We start from the raw sequence: 9,822 nt of genomic DNA on the forward strand, positions 1-9,822 counted from the left end.
TTTAAAAAACAAATTAAAGGAAACAAGTTGTCATACAATTTTATATAAAATCATAATCAATCTTCTTCAAAAAAATCTTCTTTAGTTCTTTTCAGAATAACCTAATGGAGTTGGAAAATTTTTAGAGATTAACTCATAAAATATCACAATTCAGTAGGCTGTTAGTCTGTCAAACTAATCTAATACAACATATTCTATTGTGGGAGATCAAAATTGGCCACCCTGAAATATATCTCTTTTTTTTTTCTTTTTGTGAGGAAGATCAGCCCTGAGCTAACGTCCATGCCAATCCTCCTCTTTTTGCTGAGGAAGACTGGCCCTGAGCTAACATCCGTGCTGATCTTCCTCCACTTTCTGTGGGAGGCCACCACAGCATGGCCTGACAAGTGGTGCATCGGTGCGAGCTGGGGATCTGAACTCGGGCTGCCAGCAGCAGAGTGCATGCACTTAACTGCTACACCGTGGGGCCGGCCCCTGAAATATATCTCTTTACCTTGATTATTTTCTCTGATGAACATTTAACCTCCCCCACTAACTGCCTAAAGGAATTTAACTCTGGGTATGGACAGACTGGCAGAGACCTCGCTAAGCCCATTCTTATCAAAGTTCTGTTTGCCAAAACATTTACATTTGTAAAGCAGCTATCTCGCTCTCTGTACTGGGAAGTGGGGGGGATGGCCTTGTCTCTGTAGAAACACTTATCGGTATGGAAGGAGAGGACTTAAATCTACATACTTTTGATTAATGTGATTTCTGTCTCTCCGGCCACATTCTCTATAGGTGGCCCTGCAAAGAATTGTCTGACAAACATTTACATTTCCCTCTCCATGTGAATTGTCTTCTTCCCCTCTGAAATCCCAAACCTCTACCACCCCCAACATCCTCCTTTGTCTTTAGCTGAAGATGGTGTTTAAGACGAGAATCCCTGCTATTGTGTTGAGAAACTGTTTCCCTGGTTTCTCCCATGTAAACATGTTATCAAACTTGGTATTATTTTCTCCTGCTAACCTGTCTTTTAATTATTTGGCCAGCCATAAGAACCTTAAGGGAAAGGACGAGGGAGACTTTCCCTCTTCCCTGACACCATATTTAAAGTTATTTTCAAAATTAGTTTTATTAACATAATTTGCACTTCAATGTTTATTCTATTATTTTGAAATAAACATTAATGTGACAATTATATAACAAAAATGTTTTAGCTATTCACTGTGTTTTAACATGATTTAATAGAAAAATAGCTAGTAAAATCCATTGTTAAATTAACCATTTGACTTAATGATTTTAGAAATGACATGAGTTGAGCCAGTGAGTTAAAACTCAAATCTTCCATTTGATTCTGTAGTGACGGGCATCAACCTTTGACCCATCGTCTTGTTACTGTCTCCTGAAATGCGGCTGGGAAACTATGCATTGCCAAGACGTAAATATGAGCACATAGTTCACTTTCCCTGAGTCACAATATTGCTAATTTTTGTCATAGCAATACGTATTATAATTTTAGAACTATCTTCAAGTTTGTTCAATATGAAGTGTCAACATGAAGAATGTCACTGAAGTTACTGTATTTGTACTGAAGGGCTTCACAGACAAGCTTGAACTGCAAACCATCTTATTCTGCCTATTTCTGGCAATTTACCTGTTTACTCTGATGGGAAATTTGGGACTGGTTGTATTGTGACTGGGGATTCCTGGCTCCACAACCCTATGTACTATTTTCTTAGTGTGTTATCATCCTTGGATGCCTGCTCTTCCTCAGTTGTGACCCCAAAAATGTTGGTCAATTCCCTATTGGAAAATAAAGCCATTTCATTCCCTGGATGTGCCACCCAGATGTTTCTCTTTGTTACTTTTGGGACCACAGAATGTTTTCTCTTGGCTGCAATGGCATATGATCGCTATGTAGCAATCTACAACCCTCTGCTATATTCAGTTAACATGTCACCCAGGGTCTATGTGCCACTCATTATTGCTTCCTATCTTTGTGGCATTTTTTTTTTTGTGAGGAAGATCAGCCCTGTGCTAACATCTGCCAATCCTCCTCTTTTTTTTTTTTTTTTTGCTGAGGAAGACTGGCCCTGGGCTAACATCCATGCCCATCTTCCTCCACTTTATATGGGACGCTGCCACAGCATGGCTTGCCAAGTGGTGCGTCAGTGCACACCCAGGATCCGAACCAGCGAACCCTGGGCCGCCGCAGCGGAGCACGCACACTTAACCGCTTGCGCCACCGGGCCGGCCCCCTCTTTGTGGCATTTTGAATGCTTCAATGCACACAGGGGCTGCATTTAGCCTAAGCTTCTGTGCATCTAATGAAATTAAACATGTCTTTTGTGACATCCCTCCTGTCCTCACCATTTCTTGTTCTGACATGCACACAAACCAGCTTCTAGTCTCCTACTTTACAGGCGTTATTGAGATAGTCACTATTCTGATTGTGCTGATCTCCTATGGTTTCATTCTCTTGGCCATTCTGAGGATGCACTCCCCTGAAGGGAGACGAAAAGTCTTTTCTACATGTGGTTCTCACCTAACTGGAGTGTCAATTTATTATGGAACAGTCTTCTGCATGTATGTGAGACCAAGTTCCAGCTACTCTTTGGACAATGACATGATAGTGTCAACATTTTACAGCATTGTGATTCCCGTGCTGAATCCCATCATCTACAGTTTAAGGAACAAAGATGTAAAAGAGGCAATGAATAGATTGTTTGGTAAAATTAGGTGTATCAATAAAATATATTTTACACACTAACCATTAAATTGAAATAAATTGAGTGATGTTCATTGTCTGCATATCAAGAAGTTATGATAAAAATGTTTTGTTTTAGTTTATTAGTGTCTTTCTATTCTTCTTAGACATTTTTAGATAAAGATCATAGTCATACCTCCACCTACACAGTTTCCACACATGAGGAAAAATTGTGTCATCTATTTCCTTCTTACTTAATTCATCCTCAGATATACACACACAAACATATACACACATATGTACAAATGTGCTGATACAGATTCTGTTATTTTGTCACTGCTAACATAACAAAGTATCAGACTAGTGGCTTAAAAAATGGAAGTTTATTTCTCACTGTTGAAGAATGTAGAAGTGTGAGGCAATGGCAGGGTTGATTTCTTCTGAGGCCTTGCTCCTTGGCTTGTAGATGGCAGTCTTCCCCCTGTGTCTTCACGTGTCCTTTTCTCTTTTGAGTGTCGATGTCCTAATATCTTCTTCTTATAAAGATACCAGTGATGTTGGATTAGGGGCCACCCTAAGACCTCATTTTAACTTAATTACCTTCACAAATACCTTATTTCCAAATACATTCACATTCTGAGGTACAGGGGTTAGGACTTCAATATATGAATTTGGTATATATTACATGAGTCCACCTTAAGTGTCACCCTTAGAAGAGAGAATTCAAAACCTCTCACAATGGGATGGAATATTTGATTAATATACAGAAACTTCTAAAATAGACAAATATTTAAAAACAGCTGTAAAAGTTCTTACAATAAAAGGAAAAAAAATCTTTAGTCAATAATTTTGGCCATCTGAGCATATCCAACTGCTAGAAAAATAGTTTAGGTCTAACTATTCTTCTGAGTTTTGTACCTTAGACCTGGTTAAAGTTTTGAAGATCTCTGTGGTTATATGTCTCTATACATATTTGTCTGCCTCCGGTAGGTACAGTTTCTAAGGGAGCTCTATTTAATTGGCTTGGAGTAAACACTTTCATAAGTTATTTCTGAATGTAATAGAGCTAGCCCAGATGTCTTTCAAGTTAACATGATATAAAATGATCTTTGATAAACAAAAGGCTAAGTTTGTTAGTTTAATTGAAATAAATGTTTTCAGAGTTACCAACATTGGCTATGTTGCAGACACGTTAACTCTGTTACAAAATTTGTCATCAAAAGTAAGTGACAGGACTGGCCCCGTGGCTTAGCGGTTAAGTGCACGCACTCCGCTACTGGCGGCCCGGGTTCAGATCCGGGCATGCACCGACGCACCACTTGTCGGGCCATGCTGAGGCCATGTCCCACATACAGCAACTAGAAGGATGTGCAACTATGACATACAACTATCTACTGGGGCTTTGGGGGGCGGGAAATAAAGGAGGAGGATTGGCACTAGATGTTAGCTCAGAGCCGATCTTCCTCAACAAAAAGAGGAGGATTAGCACGGATGTTAGCTCAGGGCTGATCTTCCTCAAAAACAAAACAAAACAAAACAAAACAAAAAAGTAAGTGACAGAAGGTTTGTAGAAGTAAAACCCTCAGGAATTTTGTGCAAGGTCAAGTTGGCTCTTTAATTGTCACCTTGTTTAAATGGACAGCTAAATGTTGCTTCATGAAACCTACGATATTATGTTGGTAAATATTATCAATATAGGTGATTTTAAATTGTATAACATTCCTAAAATTCTGATCAGTCCTGGTTATCAGTCATAATTATGGTTATCTTAAAGTCTCGCAGCTCACGGAAATAACCAAGTTTCTTTGTCAAATGTCATTTTTTTTAATCTTTTGTTGTTTACAGACAGTTATTGTTTTACTCTAGATGCTTTTGCAAAATATGTTTCATCTTCAGAAAAACTCATGGAAAAGACTGACACTCTGAAGTACAGTTTTCTGATAAACTTACAGATCATAAAACTGAACTGGGCAAGAAATTACAGAATTCTGACTGAGAAACTGATGACTTCATGAAACTGCTAACAGAGGATTAAAATCAAGAATCAGTTGCATGGGACTGAACAAACTGATAAGGATAATTATAATTTATATAAATTTTTGTTTAAAATATTTCTGATTTTTTTAATGTTCTTTTTTTCCAGGTTTAAGAAAAGCTTTTTCTCTTTTCTCTTAAGGAACCATGACTTATAGCAATTAGCAGTAAGCAGAACTTATAACAGTAAGCAGAATTCAGGCATTTATTTTTTCTCCCTACATGATCCCTCCAGAATTTGGAAACTCTCAGTAAGTGAATGTTCTTATTTCATGGCAATATAGTTATTTACATAAGTTCAATAAAAATCTGTTCTCCTTATAGCAGGACACAATTAGAAACATTGGTTATATTACCAAAGCTTTGACTGAAACAGCATATTTGAGAAAAAACATATACAGGTTCAGATATGACCAGATAGCTTTTGAGGAATAAAGATTGGAGTTTATGGAATAAAGCCACCTGGAAATATTGGCCTGGTACCTTGTTTACAGCATTCCCAAACAGCAACCTTACAGATAAGTAAGGAAGATCACTTATCTGGCAGGTGCCTGGAACCTCAATACTTTGGGGAACCTCAAAAGAAGCGAAGAATTCACCCAAATCTGTAGGTATTACAGGCAAGTCTGATGACAAGTCCTTGGCTTGGCTTTTCTGGCCTTGACAGGCCTTAGAAGTTCAGAGATTCCTTATAAAAAGTTCTAGCAAAGCAGATTTAAAAGAGCCTGTATGATTAGTTGCTATTCTTGCTGTACTTATGTAAATAATTGGGCCAAGTTTATTAAAACTAGACTTATTTTACAAAGCAATGAGTCTTAATTTGGCTATCTTTGGTAAAAATGAGGTGATTTTAGAGAGAAAAATTATGTTTCAACAGAAACTGTAGTATACATTTGTGGATATTAGATCCTAGTTCTGTTAATTGTCAGAGGTCTTGTTTTCTTAGAACCTAAATTCTTCTCATTCCCAGAGGTAGCAATCCAGACTGGTTTTCAGGACTGTTTTCTTAGATTCCCCAAGGGATTAAGTCTATTTATCAGGGACTGTTAAAATTTTGGTTGTCTATCCTTCTTATCCTTGTGGTCAGATACTTAATGTGCCTTTACATGTTGTTCCAAACTTTTAAACACTGTACAAAAGTTCTGATAATACAAAATGTCAACCTAAAACTGGGAACAAAAAATATTTCCAAATAAGTGCTAAACAGTCTCACTCCTCTAACCTGGACCTACACCCCATTTCAGCAGGAAGTAGCATAGCCCCAAATCCCTCAAGATTGAGGAATGAACATAAAATGGGTGGGAAATTGATACTGGCCCTGATGTCAGTTCCTCTACATTAAACCCAGAATATATGGGGTTAAAACCAAAAACACTCATCCTCTTCCCCTGCTTCTCTAAGTTACATTCATATGTTAATATTGGTTTTTTAAACCTATGTGTCCCTGAACTTCACAAGGCAGATAGGAGTTACAAATTGTTAAAAGCCCAGATGGCCTCAAGCTGGGATCACACTGAAGCTTTGGCTAATTTCCAGTTCTTGAGGTTTGTTATAGCGAAACTGATATCAAGAAGCTAAAGCTTCTCAGACCTCAGCTCCTTGGCTTCCTGGCGCCAGAGTCCACCACCCACCATGGAGTCAGAGACTGTTGAAGGACACCCACCCTTATCTTGCCATCCTCCTCCCTGCTAGCAGCCTCACAAGGCCAAACACAGGCTGATGGGAAAGCGCTGACCAGCAAAGCCACAGGCTCCCCCTCCCTACAAGCAGCTACATTCCTCACAATCTTTAAAACCCTTTGTCTCCCAACTTTCGGGGATACTGGACAAATGTGAAAACTCTCATCTCCCGGCTGGCACCACCTGAAATAAAAACTCCTTCCTTGCCATAAACTTGGCATTCAGTTTTATATGGCTCCTCTTGTGTGACAGGTAAAGAAGCTGAGTAGGTGTCCAGTATCAATTCTTCTAGTCATCAAAAATTTAATGCTGCTAAGACAGGGTCATTTGGAGATTAAAAAGTCAGCATCAACCTATTTGACAATAGGTAACCTTGATAGGTAAGCCAAATGAGAGACTATTGGTAATTTTCAACTAAATGCCACCTCAATAGGCATGGTGATTGCAAAATTACCAGGAACAAGTTTTTCTTGCTCAATATTTTCCCAACATTGAAACCATTTTGTTTACATTTAATGTTGTTTATGATTTCAGGGCTATTCTTGTACCATTTATTGTGATGTCAGAAACCAAAGTCTGATCAGGAATTTTAAATCTCTTTTGAGTTAATGATGATATAGTTTCATTCCTTAGCTCATTAGAGTTTAAACTGTGCTTCGTATATATATTTTTTCTCTTTCTCTCGGACTATTCTAGTGTCGATGCAAAATAACCAATAACCATTCTATAGATAAGAGAAATAAGGTGAGTTTACTTGAGCCAGAGTGAGGATTATAACCTGGAAAGGCTTTAGAAAGTGTTCTGGAGAAGCATGGTTTTCAGTACAGTCTTATATCTTTTTAGAACAAAGAACCTACATTAAACACACCCAGGATACGTTTTCATCAATATTTCAAAGAGGTATCCAGTTGCAAATTAGCAGGTCAAAGTGACTCTGATGTCAGGAAAGGGACTAATCTGGGCGTTACCAATAGGGCGTAGAAGGGGAAGTATGCATTCTTACTTTAAGAGAGTGTGTTCTTTGCTTTAATGGTTAAGCAGATGTACGATGTATGTTTCATAAGCCATAAGTCAGGCTTTTAGTTCAAGCCGAATCAGTTTTGAGCCCAAATAGTTACCCCATATACTTCAATATGTGAGAATCTCTTGTCACTAGATTTCTTTTTCTTTCTTTCTTCTTTGACTCATGAAATGTTGGCTCTTTTCTCTTTTTGGAATAAATGTTGGTCAATATTTTTTTGCTTTCTAATTTATTAATTGTTATCTAAGTTTTATCATCCTATTTCCCCTTTTTTATTAGGTTTGTGGGGGAGGAAAAATAATTTTTCCTCTATCCTCTTAAATTCTTGACTGTGATCTCCTATGATAAAAACAGATAAATGGGAAAAAAACAAAAAGAAGTTTAATAACATTTATACCTCCTATATACATGGGAGATAGCCAGGAAAACTGAGTAACTCCCCAAAATGACCCAAGCCACTACCTTAAATATCATCACCAACTAAAGACAAAAGAAGATATTGGGGGCCAGTGATGAGAGATTACCAGGAAAAGCACAGTAAACAGGGGCATGGTCTTATGCAGATTTAAGTCCATGCCTTCTCCATTGATAAGAGTTTCTAGAGATTTAGTCATCCTCCTCTTCCAGTACTGAGAGGGGGACACCCTTACAAATGGAGATTTACCTTACAAATGTCTCCTGCAATAGGGTAACTTCTACTAGGTTTTCAGAGCTTCTCCTGTGTCTACTATTTCTTAAAATAAACAAGCTCAAGATAATCCTTATGCCAAAGAGGCATATTTTGGAGTGGCAAATTCAGCTTCCCTACAGGCTGAAGTCACTGTTTTTTCTCAAGTGCCTAGTAATAACTACTTGTTTTTTGGTACCTGTTTAATAATAATGGAATTTAATATTTGCGTTATTCATCTGAGTGTTGTTTTCCTTTTAATTTATATTTAGTGACGTTAATTATTCCTATTGTGGCACATTATATAGATAATCCAAAGTTAAATTTTTAATTTTCTATTTGAATACTAAAAATAATTTAAGGTTATTTTTTAAATTTTATGTTTTTAATTTTAAAGCTAAAAATATATTTTTTACCTTTTAAATATTAATTTTAAACTGTATTGTATTGCAGTCAGAAAACGTGGCTCCTTTAAGTTAAATTTTGTAAATTGATTGAAAGTTATGGATTAATTATAACGAGCTAGTATAAACAACTTATAGGTGCTATGAAAGAAAGATTCAAATATTGATAAGCAAGTCCGGCCTTATCAATGATAGGATCTATAGACTGTAAAATCTCTGCAGGGGAAGTGTGATGGGTACATAGCCATCTGCAACTCTTTGTTGTACACAATCCTCATGTCCCAGCGGGTCTGTGTGCAGCTGGTGGTGGAACCCTATGCCATGAGCATTCTATGTGCCATTACCCATGAGACCTTCACTTTTCACTTACCCTTCTGTGGTCCACATGTGGTCAATCACTTTTTCTGTGACATCTCCCTCTTCTCTCCTTGGCATGTGCTGACACTCAGAACAATAAGTTCGTTCTTTTCATCATGGCTGGATTAATAGGAATACCCAGTGCCCTGATCATCCTGGTCTCCTATATTCATATCTTCAAAACCATATTGAATATTCAGTCTGCTGATGGAAGTGAAGACCTTTCTCTACCTGCTCTTCACAATTGTCTGCTGTGGCCATCTTGTATGGTACTCTTTTCTTTATTTACATACAGGCCAAGTCAAGCTCATCTCAGGACATTAATAAAGTAGTTTAAGCATTCTATACCACATTAATTCCCATGTTGAACCCTCTCATTTACAGCCTGAGGAACACAGACATAAAAGATGCATTTAGGAAGACATTTGTTAGGAACAATTTCCTGCTGAGTAGGTAATTCAGAGGACAGCTCCTGCCATTGTACAGGTGGAGCAGCTAAAGTGTGGATTAAGAAGAGAACTGACTGGACTTGGTCTAAAGAGATGTCAGTTTAAAGCTTGTCTCCTCCAATTATCAAGATGATTAAGAGCATATAAATCCTATACCATTTCTGGTTCTCAATGTCTTAATTAGTAAAATGAGTATAATGAACTCAATGCCATCTAAATTACTTTCTTCTCTCAAGTTCTATGATTTTACATAATGTGTCCAAACTCCTATAAATATTTCATATACTGGCCAAAAAAGAAACAAACAAAAAAGAGCACCCTAGCAATGATATCCCCAGTTTTCCAGTTTACCCTCCTAGGAAATTTCTCCCTTGAGTTCGATTACCTGGAAGGCTTTTCAACTCAGTACTTTATAATGATAACACAAGTTTTGACAAAAATGATTGAGCACAAAAGGTGGAATGATATTTTAACCCTTTATAAACAATAAATTAGAAGCCCTAGATGGAAAATTGCAAGGGA

The 9,822-nt window shown here is 37.5% G+C and overlaps 1 protein-coding gene and 1 pseudogene across 1 annotated transcript; both read left to right on the plus strand.

The window, feature by feature from the left end:
- The first annotated feature begins 1,689 nt into the window (after nucleotides 1-1,689).
- Nucleotides 1,690-2,752, plus strand: LOC147911182 (olfactory receptor 5T9-like). Its single transcript, XM_087428442.1, has 2 exons — nucleotides 1,690-1,976; nucleotides 2,242-2,752. The coding sequence occupies exons 1-2, from the start codon at nucleotides 1,705-1,707 to the stop codon at nucleotides 2,750-2,752; spliced, it is 783 nt and encodes a 260-aa protein (XP_087284568.1). The 5' UTR covers nucleotides 1,690-1,704.
- Nucleotides 2,753-3,791: 1,039 nt separating this feature from the next.
- Nucleotides 3,792-9,308, plus strand: LOC147911183 (olfactory receptor-like protein HbT3; annotated as a pseudogene).
- Nucleotides 9,309-9,822: the final 514 nt, after the last annotated feature.

Source organism: Ceratotherium simum, unplaced genomic scaffold (assembly GCF_057802395.1).
Source record: "Ceratotherium simum simum isolate JZ-2026a unplaced genomic scaffold, ASM5780239v1 HiC_scaffold_48, whole genome shotgun sequence".
Lineage (NCBI taxonomy): Eukaryota > Metazoa > Chordata > Mammalia > Perissodactyla > Rhinocerotidae > Ceratotherium > Ceratotherium simum.

Bases quoted from the DNA above. Each gene is read 5' to 3' on its own strand.
- LOC147911182 (XM_087428442.1), top strand. From the start codon at position 1,705: ATGTACTATTTTCTTAGTGTGTTATCATCCTTGGATGCCTGCTCTTCC. The intron at 1,977-2,241 runs TCTTTGTGGCAT...GGGCCGGCCCCC, and splicing joins CCACTCATTATTGCTTCCTA to TCTTTGTGGCATTTTGAATG.